The 18,198-nt window shown below is 31.9% G+C and overlaps 1 protein-coding gene and 2 long non-coding RNA genes across 4 annotated transcripts; all 3 read right to left on the reverse strand.

The window, feature by feature from the left end:
- Nucleotides 1-232: 232 nt before the first annotated feature.
- Nucleotides 233-5,218, reverse strand: LOC11440626 (putative disease resistance protein RGA4). Its single transcript, XM_003619269.4, has 2 exons — nucleotides 1,829-5,218; nucleotides 233-1,725 (listed from the first exon to the last, which is right to left on the reverse strand). The coding sequence occupies exons 1-2, from the start codon at nucleotides 5,100-5,102 to the stop codon at nucleotides 1,634-1,636; spliced, it is 3,366 nt and encodes a 1,121-aa protein (XP_003619317.1). The 5' UTR covers nucleotides 5,103-5,218; the 3' UTR covers nucleotides 233-1,633.
- Nucleotides 5,219-14,365: 9,147 nt separating this feature from the next.
- LOC120575889 (uncharacterized) lies at nucleotides 14,366-15,485 on the reverse strand. Of its 2 annotated transcripts, none has more exons than XR_005642129.1 (3): nucleotides 15,090-15,485; nucleotides 14,942-15,010; nucleotides 14,366-14,490 (listed from the first exon to the last, which is right to left on the reverse strand). It is a non-coding gene; the product is annotated as an uncharacterized lncRNA (long non-coding RNA). The 2 variants fall into 2 exon arrangements; XR_005642128.1 differs by lacking the exon at nucleotides 14,366-14,490 and adding an exon at nucleotides 14,742-14,854 and having other exon boundaries at nucleotides 15,090-15,484.
- Nucleotides 15,486-15,546: 61 nt separating this feature from the next.
- LOC112422899 (uncharacterized) lies at nucleotides 15,547-16,891 on the reverse strand. Its single transcript, XR_005642155.1, has 2 exons — nucleotides 15,787-16,891; nucleotides 15,547-15,696 (listed from the first exon to the last, which is right to left on the reverse strand). It is a non-coding gene; the product is annotated as an uncharacterized lncRNA (long non-coding RNA).
- Nucleotides 16,892-18,198: the final 1,307 nt, after the last annotated feature.

The raw sequence follows: 18,198 nt of genomic DNA on the forward strand, positions 1-18,198 counted from the left end.
CGGTGTTTTTGTTAAATAAGAGTGGTTGGTTTTGGTTATTACAAGCAGAATCAAACAAGAAAGTCTAGGACACGTTGTGCAAAGTTTTTCTAGAAATTGAGTAAACGTTCATCAAATTCATAGGTGCTTTATAAACAAGACGAATCCGTGTGGTGTCTTTCGACAGAAAAGAGTAAAAAAGAAGTAAAAGAAAGTGAAGTAAAAAGGCTTTTAAAGTTAAAAATGCAGAAACTTAAGGAAAAGGTAAATTGCATTGCATTAAAATAAAAATGGTTCGACAAATCAGATTACATACATATTGTATGACTCTTTTCTCTAGACACCGATACTTCGAGTGCTTAGAATTTCTTTAAGTGATTTGCGACTTATTTTCCATATGGAAAACTACTATTTATACATAGTAAACACGACCGAAAAAGGCTAATTGCCGCGATCAACACTTCCTCCATCGAAAACCGCTTGTCCCCCACGTCTTTCACTAAGGAAACCGTTGCTTTTTGAATTCAAACTCCTTCTCTTCGATAGTAACTCCTTGGCTTCGACCAAATTACATCCTGACTCACGTCTTGTCGAACTTCGAAGCTTTTGGAATCTTCCAAAGTCTAAGTCTAGACTCTGTTGAAATCCCCATGTTGAAAATAAAGACTTTGATTCCTGAAAAGTCCAAGCTCAACAAATATTGATTGCATTAATTGAGCCTGTCGAAAATGCAGGCTATAAGTAAGATATGCGAAGTCTGAAAAATTACTCTGTAAAATAAAAAGCACATATTCTAAATCTATAATTCGAGAGTTTTATTATTTTTTACCTTGTAATATACACAAAGTCCAGAAAAACGACCTAGATGTTGAATTTTTTTCATTATTTTTACATGCATGTTTAGGGTGAAAATATGTATTTTCTATTTTACAAAGTCATTTTTCAGATATTGCGTATATTACAGAGTCAATTAGAACAATTATCGCTAATATTTTCTTTTTTGAATTTTGCAATTAACGCTAATATAAATGATAGTAATGTAATGTGTGAACAGATGAACAAGTTTCTGAAATTTTAATAATATGCTTATAGATTAAATTTACAATTTGAAAACAATTATAGCATATCTGTTGTGGAATGTATTGAAATTGCATACCGATGAACAAGTTTTTGAAATTTTAATAATATGCTTATAGATTATGAATAAAAATTTGTACCAAAAAAAAATGATTATAAATAAAAATTATAGCAGACCTATCTAATATTATACCTATCTAATAAGATTAAAAATTCAAACATAAATGTCATTTTTATTCATCATTTTGATCTTCAAATTGTTCTTAAATAGAAAATTTAGTGTTCGAATATACTCCAACAATTACCAACATAAAAAACAGCTGAAATATCTCTTATAAAAAAAAAGAAAGAAACAAAAAAAAAAAACAGAAGAAATATTTTGAAAAGGACAAAGCCAACGCCTCATACATGAGGATGAAAATGGTATCTCCCCCCTCTCTCTCTATATATATATATAGATACACACAATACCATAACAACCAAAAATCCCATCGAAAATGTTAAACATTTTCCACTAAACAGAGAATCTTTATTATAAAAAAATAAATAAACAAACAAATAAATACCATTACGGTGCTTAATAATTGTCAATCATCTGCTCAAATTCATGCGGGAACATATAAGATTGAGGAGGGTGCAAGAATTGCTTCCATGTTGATATAATATTCTCTGCAGACATTGTTTAATATAAGTCTAAAATAAAATCATATTTGATACTATAGTAAAACAAAAGAGAAAGGAATGAAATATTTGATTCGTTCAATTAAATTACCACAAATTGTTGGTTCTGCATCAGATTGCAATTTGAAATTCAATTCAAATTCAGGAACGTGAGCTATCTTATGCCAATCTTCACCTTTTCCTCTCTTGCATCTCATCTCCAACAAAGGGCAATAATCAATACTTAACTCTTGCAAGTTTCGGAGTTGCTGAAAGTTGTCTGGTAGTGAACTTAACTTTGGAAATCCCGAAATGCCTAATCTCCGAAGAGAAGTGATGGCACCCAAACTATCCGGCAAGGATGTTAGAGAAGGGAAATTAGTCAGAGACAAAATTTGTAGTGAGGGGATGCCTTCTAAGCCTTCTAATATTTTTTCATCACCCCCGTAGACATGCAGAACCCATAGAGAAGTTAGATCGTTCATGTTATGTGGAAAAACAAACTGTGGACAGTTGATGATATTAAGTGTCTTAAGACAAGTTAGGTGTGATCTCATACCGTCAGACAGGGATTTAAATCTAGAGCAAGAACGAACAATCAAAGTTCGAAGAGAACTCAAACCTTGCAACAACTGCTCTGTTAATGACTCCATTTCATCACAGCCTTGAATTCCAAGAAATTCTAAGGCACTAAGAGTGCCGAGTTCAGATGTACTAGGTAATTCCTTGAGTCTGGCAAATTTTAATATGTAAAGTGATTTAAGATTACTGTTGTTAACAATAGACTTCAATAACTCTTCATTTCCTCCTTCAGCACAAAGTGATTTAACAGATGGAAGGGGTGGCAATGTAAGTTTGGGAACATTTCTTATATCTAACTCTAAAAGTTGTGGTAGCATCTCTACTCCTTCAACTTCCAACACCCTCTCTAAATTTGGTAGGTCATGCAGAGTCAAATCTTTCAATGACGTAAAAGCCTTCTCGGTCGCAGGTTCATACAAATCATCATCAATGTACTTTAAATCATTCATTCCAGATACAAAAAGAATATTTAAACATGGTAATTTACCAAATAAAGGAAGCTGCCTGCAGTTTTTACAGTCAGAGAGAATAATACGAACTAGATTTTTCAGAATAGAAGTATTTTTCATCCAATGAGGAAAATCTGTTCCCCCATAACCATCCACCCCAACATGCTTAAGTCCTGAATGGGGCTCAAGAGCTTCAAGTACTCGCTCAGCATGAACTCCACTAACTTGTGCATCACCCCATGACAAATATAGGTGATTTAAGTCTTTCTTGCCAATCAAATTAGCTTTTCTAGCATCCTCCTCATTTAACACATTCTCAAGGCCTTTGATGTATAGCCTGCCTCCTAATTGTAAGTTGTGTAGCTCTGCTAAACCAAACCCAGTTTTTGAATCAACTATGAAATTGGTCAATGTTTGCAGACTAGATAACTCCCCAATTCTAAAAGGAGTTGATTTCAATGATGGACAATCTTTAATTATGAGATGTCGAAGGTCCTGCAATTTTTTGAATTGTTTGGGAAAACTAGAGAAAAAATAGCAATGTTCAAGTTTAAGTGTTTGCAATTTCTGCAGTCTACAAACAGACGCAGGCAAGGTTGTGATATAACATTCGTTAAGTTCCAAGTACCTCACATGTATTAAATTCTTCAATGAAGAGAATTGACAAGAACTTGTACGTAAAGCTCGGAGAGGAACGATTGATGGCAACACATCTAAATTTATGGTGGTGGGTGGTTTAAATTCAAGAAAGGTTCGCAAGGATTCAACTTTTTTGAAAGGAATCATGTTGTAGTCAAATTTTGTTTTAGAAACAAAGCAACTTATATGGTGAACTCTACTTGACAGATTAGTTAAGCTTTCAGCCTCATAAGCCACACATTCTTCTACCATAACAGACTTAGCTAAATCATGCACTAAATCATGCATTTTGAATGTAATGTTACCTGCTAAATCTGATTTGACTTCTTGAAAAAATGACCTTTGGTATAATTCATCCCATATCCCATTACCAACATGCTCCATCTGTAAATTACCTCTAGATGTAACAAGTCCATTAGCCATCCAAAGATGAATGAGATGTTCCTTCACCATTTCAAAATCCTTAGGAAAAACAGCGCAGAAAGTAAAACATGGCCTCAATGACAATTTCAAGTTAAAGTAGCTTAGTGTCAAAGCAGACATGATACGATCAACCTGAGGTAAATTCCAAAATTCACTTTCCAGTACAGAAATCCATTGATGTTCGTCGCTTGTAAAGCGCAAACTGCTTCCCAATACTTTAGCAGCAAGAGGTGAACCCACACATTTTCTCACTAACTTCTTGCCTATTGCCACAAGCTCTGCACGCTCTTCTCTATTTGCTCCAAAAGCTTGTTGTTTGAACAAAGACCAGATGTCATCATCAGATAACCGTGTTAAATGATGAACATAAGTTCCCATGATGGATGCAACAATGTCAAGTCTGGTAGTGACCAAAATTGATGCACCTTTCTTTCCATTTGGCAACAATGACTTGAACGTATTCCATTTCACTTGGTCATCACTCCACACATCATCAAGAACAAGCAAATACCTTTGGTTTTGCAAAATTTCTTGAACCTTTTTTCGCAAGGACTCTAAAGACAAGAGTTCTAGATTTTTTCCAATGGTGTTTTCTATGATAGACTCTAAAATTTTCATCAAACTGAAATCATCCGAAACACACACCCATATTTTCAAGTCAAAATGTGTTTTTACCCTTTCATCATTGTAGACCACTTGAGCGAGTGTTGTTTTTCCTTGTCCGCCAACACCAACAATGGAATAGACAGAGAGTTCTTCACTGGTACTAGCATGCCCTAGAAGAAACTCTACAATCTGTTCTTTATCTTTGTCTCTTCCATATACTTTTGGTTCGGTGACAGCAGAAGTAGTTAGGATCCATTCATCATCTCCTCGTTGGTGCTCCTCCGTGACTCCCACTGATTGAAATCCAAACTTTTTCCTTTCTTCAGCAATATCATCAATCCTTTTAGCAACCTCCTTCATCCTCTTTCCAATGTTGCGACGAGCCAAAATTTTCATTGGATGAAAACGGGTGATGCACTTGTTGCCTTCATGTGCTTTTGAAGTTATTGAACATTCATCCAATATATCATCAAGTACATAAGCAGCATCACCCAATTTCTGCAGCCATTTTTGCACAACATCGCTTGTTATCTGCTTCTTTTCAGCATCTTTTAGTACAGCACGGATTGTGGTGAGGTTTTCATTTAGCTTCTGGGTCAATTCTCCAACACCCAAAAAGGATGCAATCTCCTCTCGAACAAAAGATCCGAGGTTTTCAATCACGATTCCAATTAAAGCGTCAGCCATTTCGAGAAATGTGAACAGAAATGTATCAAAGTTTGCTATAGGAAATTGAATATGATAAATTGTTTGTTTTTGATGATTAAATCGGTGGTTATAGTTGCCTCTTATAGACAACAATAATTAGTATTATTCAGTGCTTAGGAAAAGACAGTTTGTGAAAGGTAGGGCTTAGGAATATTGTTGTCTGTCAAAGGTAGGGCTCAATTATTGAGAATAATTGTTAAATGGAGAAGAATCTCATTCCAAAAATCTAGCATAAAGGATGAGTCCTAATACGCTTCAATAATTATACTGCAAGTTTTCTAAACATAATAAATAATACAAAAATTTAACCTATAAAATGATCATACCATTTTGAAGCTTAGATAAAGAAGTTTGTCATGAGAGCAAATATTTTGGAAAATTATCCACCTACACTCCTACTTCCTGCGTAAATTTCAACAATATATAGTTCAAAGTAATAGGGAGTTAGCTAGGTCAGTTGATTTGAATTAAAGAAAACTAGTTTATTTATCCGGCATTGTTTGGGTTAGACATAAATCAAGGATGAGTGAAATTCGGTATGTGTGGTATCCGCAAATAAAATTGACCTTTGACCAGTATAAGACGAATATCTTAATAAGTACACACAAATAGAATAAAAAACATATTTTAAGTACATGTAAATCAATAGAAAAATTAAAGATAATCAGAGTCAACAATTATTTATTATTTTTAGTTGTATCAAAAGATAAGAGAGAAGGAGAGAATCAATAACCCTGGTGGGCCGCGATAATTATGAAAGGGTTATATTTATGATCACTGATATTGGTTATATTTAAGTATACACATATAGTTAAGTATACACAATTATATTTATGCTGGATAATTATGGATATAACCCTTTCAACAATTGTATAAAAATACATGAAATTAGTTTTAGAAGCATGTCTCATTTCCTTGCATTTTATTTGATACAGATGAAAGGGTTACATATCCAAGACACGTAGGAATTCGTACCCGTTATTAAATTAGCAAAATTATACAATTGTTGTATAACTTAAATATAAAAAAATACAAAATTAAATACAATGAATTTCCTAATTAATGATTTTTGTTTGATTAGTAATTTGTTGTCAAAGTGAAACCGTGTGATATAACATTTTTAGCCGAGTTTGCATGAAAATTAGGGTATTATGTTTGTAAATGTATTAAATAAGTGTACAACAACTTGTAAAAAAAAAATGTCTACAGAAACAATAGATATATACAAACGATGACACAACAGGATAGAAATGAAAAGCTCATCAGTGAGGAGAAATATTAAGGATTGCTGCATTTTATAGTGAATTTGTTAGGTGTTAGGTTAAATTGGTGCGCTGCATTTTAGATGAAATTTGTTAGGTTAAATTGCTCTAACCTAATGCAACATTTTAGAGGGAAATTATTAGGTTCAGTTGCTGCAGACCTAATAAAATTAATAAATAAGGATATTAATCTAACAAATTAACTATACAAACAATTGTCATTCAAAAAAATTAATATTCAAAGGGCATGCTTTCTAAGACCTATTTTTGAACTTATAGCTTATTGTTAGGGTTGAGAATGAATCGGGCCAACTCAAACAAAGTCTGAGATTCGATTTGATAATTGATCCGTTGAATTTGGTTTATCAACCAAATGAGATGAACTTGAGTTCGTTAATTAAATGAGTTGAACTAAAGTTATATATGGTTTGACTTGTTTAGTTCATGATCTGACTCGATTAATATTATGTATAATACTTAATTTTTTCATTTTAAAATTTATATAATTGACTTAATATATTTAAATTATAAATTCTAGTATTAATGTATGTTGATTTTAAAGGGATTATTACTAGTATTATTTTAATTAACTATTTAACATTTTTATGGTACAAACTATTTAACAATTATTTAAATCGAACAATTTAATAAGTAAAAAACCTATAAAAGTAGCAGCAATATGTGTGCTCTGGTTCAAGTATACACAACTACTAGCAAAAGAAGAAAAACGCTTAATAGCACTTTATGTCCCACCAATTAATTTGCATTTCCAATACTCTGAAGTTAGTGGCTATTGGTTAAAAATTTAAATTTAAATTAAAATATTTGAGCTAACAAATCTAACTGAGTTGTTTATAAACTTGAATCGATTTTGAGTGTTCAAGCTTAAATAAAAGTTCGAATTAAATTTGAGTCAAATTTTAAGCCGAATAAAATTTTATCAAGCAGAGTTGAGCTATGTTTGATTCAACGTTTCATAACAATCATTTTTTTATGAGTTTATAGCTTATTTTTATAAGTTTATAGTGGTTTGTGATAAGCTAATTGAAGTAGCTTAATTGAAAAATAAATAATAATTAAATTTACATTTTTTTATTATTTCATATTTATAAATTATTTCAACCGTTAATTTTATCAACCATTGAATATTCAGTCAGCTATAAGCTAGCATATATCATTTGACCGAGCTTTTTTCAATTTTAAAAGCTACTTTAAACTTGAAACAAAAAATAAGAGTTTTATAAATAAAGCTAAAGTTATTTGTTTCTATAATTATTTTTCATTTTTCTATGGAATTATTGTTATTATTCTGTAACCAGCTTAAAATATATTTTTAACGAAAATTGCTTTAAAAAATATTTTTCCAAGATCATAGTTTTCTATTAATAAATATAAAAGAATACATTAAGACAAAAAATTTATGATATAAGTAAAAATCATATAAATAATAAATTAAAAGAACTAAATTATGTCAAGTTGATTTAATAATACAATAATATATATATATATATATATATATATATATATATATAAGCCAACGTATCTATAAGTTAAACTATAGTTCGACTTGGACCATGATTTGTATAATAAAAAAGACAACAAAAAGAAAACTTACGCTTGGCTACAACGTAAAAGAAGGAGTTATATTACTCATATTTTCATCTGATATGAGACATATTATACACACTTGATATATCAACCATCTCCCCCTTCATGTGTGAATACATTCATTTTAACGGGTATGCTCCCCTCAAATGGAAGCTTTTTCATCCACTTCTTCATGTACCGTCGCTGCCACACTCAACAAGACTTGTCGCCTAAACACTCATGGGCAAGGAGACTTTTGACAGAAGGAGTCGGTCGAACTTTAGCTCCGATGCCACTATTGCATCATGAAGGGGTCAAGAGGATCATAACATCAGGTCTTAAACAATCATACAAGTGAGAAAAACATCACACTTTTATTCAAAATTTTAAGACATTAGATTTATGAATGATCGATAGTTATTTTTACATCTGATATACGACTTATTATCTACGTTTGATATACCAACCTAAGATGTCAAATGTCACTGTGTACTTTTGAACGTGGGAGCCCGCGTTGGGAATTGGTATCCATTGGTTTTCTATCTTTAAGATGTGCTTGCTTTTCAAAATAGCGAACTTGAACATATGCTAATTTGATATGATTAAATATTCGAATATATTTATGCTTACATTTTATATTTGAATTAGAATTCTTAAAGTTATGCCTTTTAAATTAGCCATAACCGCAAAACAAATATAAAGAAATAAAAAAAAAAACATTTTAGATGGAAATCATGCGATTAAAAGAGTTATACCAGCGTCCCGTGAGCATAGCTCAGTTGGTAGGACAAAACATTATTATATGCAGGAGTCGGGGTTCGAATTCCGGACACACCACTTATTCACCTTGTAAGATAAATTCTAACCTCTAGACTGCCTGAAAAAAAAAATTATAACAGCATGTTGTTTTAATATCTCGTACAATTAACTAACAATAATTATACTGATCATTTCCTTCAAAAAAAATTATACTGATCTTTAGCATAAGTCGCGTAAAACAACGTATTAGTAGTGGAAGGAGCTTTATGAATTACGATTATAATAAAAGCAGTCATCCAAATTAAATTGCAGGTACATTGATTTTTTTTTGGCGTTAACCCTCCAATTCTCAGAGAAAATGGGGAGCCACAAAGTAGGTATTATTATTAAGATGGTCTTAGGGTTTGTTTGCGAGTTGGATTTTGGAGGGGAGGGAACGAAAGGAACGGCTTATGGAGTGTAAACCCTTGTTTGTGAGTTTTAAAAAAACAAGGGAAAGGTTTTGGGGGGTTTTGAAGGGCTTCATTTGTTCAATTTTAAAGTTCCCCCAATTTGGGGGTTAAACATACAAATTGACAATTTTGCCCTCTTAATAATTCAAAATTCCAATTTTAGACATTACTAAAATTATTACAATCTTTTTTAGAAACAACTTATTCAAAACAACTTACTTATACAAAACAGCTTATTACGACCTCATTTTCAAAAACCGCTTATTCAAAACAACTTATTACGACCTCATTTTCAAAAATTGCTTATTCAAAACAACTTATTTATATAAGCTGTTTTTCTAAAAAGAGGTCATAATAAGCTGTTTTGTATAAATAAGCTATTTTGAATAAGTTGTTTTTTAAAAAAAAGATCGTAATAATTTGTTTTTCATAAGATAAGCTATTTTTTAAAAAGAGACCGTAATAAGTTGTTTTGTATAAGTAAGTTGTTTTTAAAAAGTGATTGTAATAAGTTTTTTTGTTTTTATAAATAAGTTGTTTTGAATAAGTTGTTTTTTAAAAAATAGATCTTAATAATTTGTTTTTGATGCGATAAGTTGTTTTGAATAAATTAGAAGTTAAATTACGAAGTATAACAATGTATTGATTTTAAGAGGAAAAGGGTAAAATAGTAAAATTATAACATAAACCCTCCATCTTCTTTCCTTATTGGCTTTTTAACTCCCAAACAAGGGGAAGGTTTTCCCTCCTTTCTCCCTTCCCTCCCTTTCCTTCCCTTCCCCTCCTTAGCCTTTCCTTTCCTTCCCCTCAAAACTCGCAAACAAAGCCTTAGGAAATTAATTAAAGGGGGAGCAAAAATGCACCTTTGCAAGGATGTTAAAAAAATGGGGATCTTTGTTAAATGATATATTAGCAAAAATGTAGTTTAAAATACAAGGATATGTAGATATAGTCAGATTATTGAAGTTTATTGAGTGTGATGTTGCATATAATAAAAAAAAAACATTTGTTTTAGATAGGATATGATCTTACCTAATCAAAAGAACCACATCTGGTGTTATTGTTTGTTGCATTTGTGAGCTTGGAATGGCAGGAATGTGTGTACTTGCAGTCACTCTAATGTTCAAGTCAGTATATGAACTAGAAAGGAGGTGCATGTGTCGTTGTAAATGAAAAATAGTCGCTGCGTGGCCGTTAAGGCTGCTGAAACCGTAATCGTCGAGCATTATGAAATGGCAATCATGGGGGCTGTTACAATTTTGTTTGAATTGGAACCCCATGTTGCTACAAGCACCCTCCATGAGGGGAGGGGGTGTGAAGTAAGTGATTGGTCCAATGATGAGTTGGCTTGTTCATGATCATAGGCCTATGGACAAACTAATATCCTCCAAGTCATTTCTCTTGTAACAAGAGTGATGACTTCAAGCATGAATGAGATTCTACGCGAAGATATATAGATGCTCACGGGAGCTATGTTACGAAGAGCGTGATGTTATACTAATACTTGTAATTTACATGAAATTTACAAGTATTAGGTGTAACGAGGATTGCTGGTTTGCGAGAAACTTTGCTAGTATAAAATTTTATGCTTGCAAAAAGCTAGTGATTTTGATCCACGGCTTGGAGTTGTGGTGTGTTCGCAAGGATTATGCCCGAGGAGAGTAAAAGGTAGTAATGCTCGTTAGAACTTTATTTCTTTGGAGTTCTTGTAACACCCCGACTTCCCAACAATTATATTAATAAATAAAATCAGAGTTTAAATCAACAACGGAGTGTTATACTGCTTTTCAAAATTTCTTAAATAGAATATAAAACTATTTAATAAACATCCTTCTTAAACGACAATAATTTACAGCGGAAAATATCTTTCAATGTTAAAACAACTTCCAATAACCCTTGGCACATGGCCTCAACAAAATATCTTTAAAGATTAAAATCCACATTCAACAAGTTCATAATGATACATAAGGAATGAAAACATGACAACAAATTTCCATCCCGTTACGTATCAGAGCACTAGGACACATGAGCCACCACTTCAAATACTCTTCAATACCTGCAAGTTACCCATACGAAGGGCAACAATTCCAAGCAGAAGGGGTGAGATTCACAAACAATAATAATAGATATATAAATCATCAACTTAATTAAATAACATAATTAACAACATTTATCCAATAATAATATTCATACTTCTTCAATTTTAATAACACTTACTAATCCAATCAACAACAACGACACATCAGTATTTAACAACAACTACAACAGCTTATCCAACAACACTTCACTCGACAACAACTCATTCAACAACACCCAACAACATCTACAACAACAACTCTCTCAACAACATCTACAACAACAACTCTCTCAACAACATCTACAATAGCAACAACGCGGTACTATTTTCAACGGGTTGAATGACTAAGCAATCCGGGGCATAAGACCCCAACAATTTGAATGACAAGGCATTCCAGGGCATGAGCCCTCAACAGTTGAATGACATAGCATTCCAGGGCACACTACAACATTTTCATCTTACGGCAACGCCAAAAAAGCGTAGCAAACTGTGAAAAAACTGTTGCTGTTGTCTACCAGAACGCTTTTCTGTCTGTGGCAAACTGAGGCGTTGTCTTATCTTTCCAGAACGGTTTTCTTCACAAAGGGCAACGATGTGGGAATAACCGTAGTTTTAGTGTTTAAAAGAAAACGGTTTTTAAAGGTAAAAACAACAACGTTATTTCTCCGTTGTGAAGAAGAAAAACGTAGCAATAGGTACCCTTTTGAAACGGTTTTCTAGGGGATGTCGCTACGCCTCTCACCGTTGCTATTGCGGAAACCGTTCTGGAAGACCTTTACCAAATTACCTCTTTATAAGTACCCCCAACAGTCAAAAAGTGTTGCAAAACACTTTTTTTTCAAAAAAAAAATTATCTCGTAAATGAATTAAAAAAGAAAATAAAGTCTGAAAAAAACAATAACATAGATAAAAAAAACTTTAAAATTGTAATCTGGTACTAAAAAAAATATTACAACTGTCGATCATCATTGATCACAATGAAAGTAACATTTACACAATTACATACATAATAATTTTTTTGGAATTCTAATAAATACCCTTAGAGATAATGACAATTATCATTAATCACATTCAATATAACATCTTCAAAGTGACCACCAATATCCATCAGGAAAACAAAAAAACAAGCACCAAATTTATATATCTTCATCTTGTTCTTCCAAATCTTGAAATTCTTCGTCCATATCATCTATATTCTTCTAGAATAAAATGAAAATGTTCAATAAGTTATGTGTACAAAAATTCCCTTGGACAATACAAATTTCAAACATGGTAATAGCAAATAGAGGCAAAGAACCATACACGGGTAAACTAAAATGCTATATTTGAGCACATAAGATTATTACTTTTCTATATCATAAGAAATTTAAACAGATAAAAACAAAGAGAAAGAGATGAAAACCTTATTTATTTTTTGCTTTAGATGTATCAACTTGCCGAGCCTCATTGAAGGCTACAAAATTGATGATTAACCTGCCAATAATAATAAAAAAATCAATGAGAAAACACAAATACAACAAAATAATTAAGGAAATATCGGTGAGATAACACAAATACAGGAATATAGGAAACCAATGGAGATATACAGGACACCGAGTTAGATTTTCAATGTAAATCACGTTGAGGTGTCACTCCTTTTCCCTTTTCATCTAAAAACCAAAGAAACAAGTTATATGTTTATTGTTATGAGGTTTGAAAGGAACTTGTGGAGTTTGTGAATAGATTTGAAAGCAGGTAAACAATTTTTAAACAAGTGACTATCCAACACTCAAAATCACCCAACACCCATGTTTGTTCACGCACAACATATCAATTCAACTCAGCCCATCACAATCAAAAGAATACGTCTTATGTCAAAGTCAGAAAAATATAAAACCAGTATCACAGCAACATCTTATATGATAAAAAGAAGTAGCTCAATTAACATATTCATTCACCTTATAACTGCAATTCAAAAAGAATTTGTCACCGAAAAAGAAACATCTCACATATAGTTTAAAAAAATATATTATCATTCTACAGTTTCCAATTAACCGAATTATTAAATATTATTAAAAACCAAGTAAGCAAATGAGAAAAGTCACGACCTCCAAAATTTAGCTATGGAACAAGAACATGTAAGTGCTTCAATTATATGGCATGTTCACAAGGTACTTAGATTCACTCTAACAATCACATGTTTGTTCTATAATAGGAGCACCATAAACTTTTCAAACTAGTATCAATTAGAGATTGCTCCATTGTTTCAAACATAGTCATAAACAAGTTGTGACAGAGACACACGTCACACCTGGAAAGACAACCACAAACTCAACTCTGAATGTCCATATACTTCTTGGTAAATTGCACAAATCAACAATGAAATGAAGTGCCTATGGCATCATAAAAAATTAACACCAATAACTTTGTATTTAAGCTGATCAAAATTTTCATCTGTGAAGAATACTAGCAAATATGTGTATAATATATTATAAAATTCACTAAACTTAATTTGATTTAATTTTAGTTGCAGGCCTTTGAATTAAAATACACAACATGTACAAAACTAAATAATGATTAAATAGTTAAGATGATTTTCACCTGAATGCCACATGTTGGTTTAAAATCAAAGCTTGTCAAATAGATGACAAAAGCTTAGAAGACATTGAGTGTATATGAGTAGTCCATGAATATGTATTCCAATCTTTCCAAACTTCAAAAAAATTATGAGACGTATAAAAAAGAAATGAACTAAAGACCGAACTCAATTGATATTTTGTTGCTCCTTCCATGTTCCACCAATTCATACATTCTTAGAATGATTTACTGAAAATATAATAAAATCTTTACAATGACAGTGCATATGAATCAAATCCATAAAATTTACAGTGTCATAGTCACTTTGAGATATAACTCTAAATAAATAGAGTAAACTACAGTTATAAACACATGTTAAATCCAAACACTCACTAAGAATTAATATTAATTAAAAATAAATAAACACTTATTAGAGCATACCATTTTACATAAATAAGAAGAGGATTAAATTAACAATCAATTGCCTAATCTTAAGTTTCAAGACTAAATCAAAATTCTACAAAATAAAAAATCAGTAAAATTGTCGAACACACACCGAGCCAGCAAAAGGGTTTTGAATGAAAGAAGACTTGCCGTGATGAGGTCGGGAAGAATACAGAAACATGTGTGAGCCATCAAAAGGGTTTCAAATAGGTTGAGGATTCGAATGGTTTCTGCATGAGTTTCAAAGGGGTTCTGAGATTCGAAGTAAAATATGTTTATTTCACATCAGACCTCCTATCCATTGATGTGAAACCTATTATTTAAAATATATATATATATATATATATATATATATATATATATATATATGCTCTTTTTTATATAAACTGCATTCCTTTTATTTTAAAAATAAGAAGAAAAAAAAATATGGATTTTTTAATGACACATCAATATTTTATATTTAAAAAAGTACATATGCATATATGAATACAATCTAAGAAGTTATATTATAGCAATATCCACAGTAAAACTCTCTGAATCACTAGAATCATAGCAAAGCCTCTGTTGGAGTCTACATTTTGGAAGAAGGGCAAACTACAGATAAAAAGAAAATAATTGTATAGATGAACTAAAATCAAAATATTTTGGTTTATATCCACTTGAGTTCTAAGTCCTTAATACCTTGTGTAGCAGATAAGTAACACCGTTGATCTGTATTACAAGATCTGAGGGTATCTCTGATGTCATGTCCTGCATTTATGAGAATACATGTTAGTTTGTGAAAGGATTGTACAGTGATTGTTAACGAAACAAACGCCGTTATGAATACCTGGTAGCTTGTTCAGTCTAGAAAGTATCTGGCTTTGTCCCAAGTTTCATGAACTTCATTTTTGTTTGTTGTTTTTTATACCAAACGGACAAAAAAAAACTCGACTCGACTACAGTGCCTGCAAATTCAGAAGGTTGTTCCTTAGATTAAACCATCACAGATTCCATAAAGTCAAGGTTAATGGAAAAAGTGAATCCAAAGGGTTATCTAGTAGGCCATGAGATTGATGAACATAATTAGAATTGGCTGAATAGTGTACCATGAAACGCAATAACATAGCAACACAAACTTATTAGATATTTTTTCCATCATTTCAAGAAATTAAAGGGATGAGGACAAAGAAATTAGAAATCAGTCTACAAAAGATGAAGGTAGAAGTCATATGAATGATATCATGTTGTTGTCGTTGTCGGTTAGAACTGAAAAAACATCACAAAACAAGAAAAAAAAAGAAATCTGCAATAGTCAACCTCATTGATTTGTATATAAATATGAAAGCTCTTCAATTCATAGAAGATGACGTTGTCACTTCACCAATGGACCAAAGAAAAAAACAAGAAATTCCAATATATGCCATCATTCCCAGATGACAGCACTTCTTAGAGAACTTTCCTTAAAAAAAAAAAGAACTTCTTAGAGAACTTTACTAGATGTCACACACTGCACACTTGTCTCTACTCTCTAGTAGTAGTAGTACCATTGGAAGTAACTTCAAACATTAAGCTGAATTGAGTAGGTGAACAAGTGAATTAAAACTTTAGTGGATGAAGAATACTCTCGTTGACCAACATCAGGCTTCAATTTTTTTTCTGCCTCATGTGTTTGTTCCCGATGAAATATGTAACAACAAACTGAACTAACAAAAATGTGAATTGAAATAACTGTTAGGAGACAAACTTACGTTACTAATAAAACATATTGAATGTTGTGTCTCCTTTTTTTCAAAAACGAAAACACATGGAAAAAAGGGAGCTGAGGATAACAAGAAAGTGGTAATATTTGAGTTAAAATCTTCTAGTCATAAAATCCTTCCAAAAACTTTATCTCTAGCCTGCACATTTTTCTAGTTGATTTTTTTCTTGTATAAACAAATGTTAGCATGTTAGTTTTTCAAAAATAGGTCGTAATTTCTTATCATTGTTTCTCTGTCCGCCTCAAACATAATTGCTTTCATTAGAAGCACACATGTGTGTTTCATCCGAAAAAGAATACACACACAACCCTTCCTAATTTAATAACAAGAAATGAGAAGAAAAAAAAAAAAAGCAAAACGAGAATGTACTCTACTAATACACTCAGCAATCACTTTATATGATATACACCATTAATTCCATAGATATGAGGATACACTACACGGGTATGTTTTAGACAATGATTCTGAAAATCCAAGAGAAAGCATGAAAAAACTACTAGTAGTGTGTTACCTAACAGAAAGCAAATATTTTTGTGAGGCTACTTTGCTAAGTCACTTTCAGTATGGTGTGTTGTATCTCTAAAGAATTTGATACATAAACTAGTGATTGCATGCTAATGCAGGAGATTCATTATGCTCCATGCTTAAATTTCAAGGAGCCAAGGATTTAAATTGCAATTGTAGATACATCACAACGATATTAAAAAAAATTAAGGATTAAACAGGGCAACAATTGCGGTCAATAAAATAAACTAATTCAACCAATACTAGATATTCTAAACTACCAATTTCACTAATCAATCAAAACACATTAGCATGCAATTTCAAATAAAAGTTACAAAAATCAACAATCAAATTTCACATAAAAAAGTACAACAGCTAACAATAGCAAATTGATGACATTCACCTTAAACATAATAGTAGATAAAGGGAATAAGGAAATTGTACAAGAAAAACAAAGGAACTATGACAAATCATCTTCGCATTCACTACTCTTTTTGGTTTTTATATTTGTGGTGACCAAAATTTCATCTTTTCAAAGTAAGTAAAGGTGCAACAATAACTACATTACTGAACCTAAAGGAGGACTTTAAACAGTATTGACAATTGAAACCCCACACTTAACATTGAACTCTGTTACTAGGCAATATAAAACATTATAACATCGAAAATCATATCGGGGATCAAGGCTGCTGAAATCAACAACATCAAAGACAAATACATCAATATTTTCCTATGCCAGGGCAAACAATAGTGTAATCCCAAATCAGTATAGCATGAAACAGAGTAAAATGGAATGAGACAACACCCATTTTTTGAAATCAATCAGTATAGCATGAAACAGAGTAAAATGGAAGACCAACAATTCATAAGGAACAATATTTAAAACTAAAAAGTAGTGGACATCTTCAAACTGATTCAAAACTAAAAAGCAGTGAACATCTTCAAACTTAGTTTGTGTAAGAACAACAACACAAGTTTTCTAAGTATTGAACAATCGAGAGAAGGGATTAGGGGTTAGGGTTCCAAGTACTGTGTTCCACAGATTGAAGAGGGGTTTCATGATTTTTTTTAACAACAAAGGGTTAGGGTTACCGATTGAAAAGTCAGAGAGAGAGAGAGAGAACTCACTAGAGAGAGAGCTTCCGATTGAGAGAGAGAGAGAGCGCTTGGACGGTGAGAGGTTCCGATTGAGAGAGAGAGAGAGAGAGAGAGACCTTCGACGGTGACGGTGTGAGGTTCCGATTGAGAGAGAGAGAGAGCCCTTGGACGGTGAATGAATGAATGAATGACGCACAAGAACGATTGATAGAGTTTGGCATTGGAAAAAAGTGTTTTTTTTCGTCTAAGAGGAAATTGTTTTTTGTCTACAGGGCTGTTGGGTATCTTTTGAGAAAAATTATCTTTCATAAAAAATAGCGCTAACTATTTATTTTTTAAAATGATACGTTTTTTTGTTATATTAAGATTGTTTGTTATAGTTTTTAGGAACGGTATTTAACAAAGTAGTTACTCATACTTTTATTAAAAATAATTAAAAATTATACTAGAACGGTTAATACGTATTGACGAATATAACAAACAAAAATCCGTTCTCGTTTCTTATACCACAACGCTTTCGAGTTGTTACGAATAAATTGAAAAAATATTATATCCTATTACAACATAATCAGAAAATCGTTGTCCATGGGACTC

The sequence above is a fragment of the Medicago truncatula genome, chromosome 6 (assembly GCF_003473485.1).
Source record: "Medicago truncatula cultivar Jemalong A17 chromosome 6, MtrunA17r5.0-ANR, whole genome shotgun sequence".
Classification (NCBI taxonomy): Eukaryota; Viridiplantae; Streptophyta; class Magnoliopsida; order Fabales; family Fabaceae; genus Medicago; species Medicago truncatula.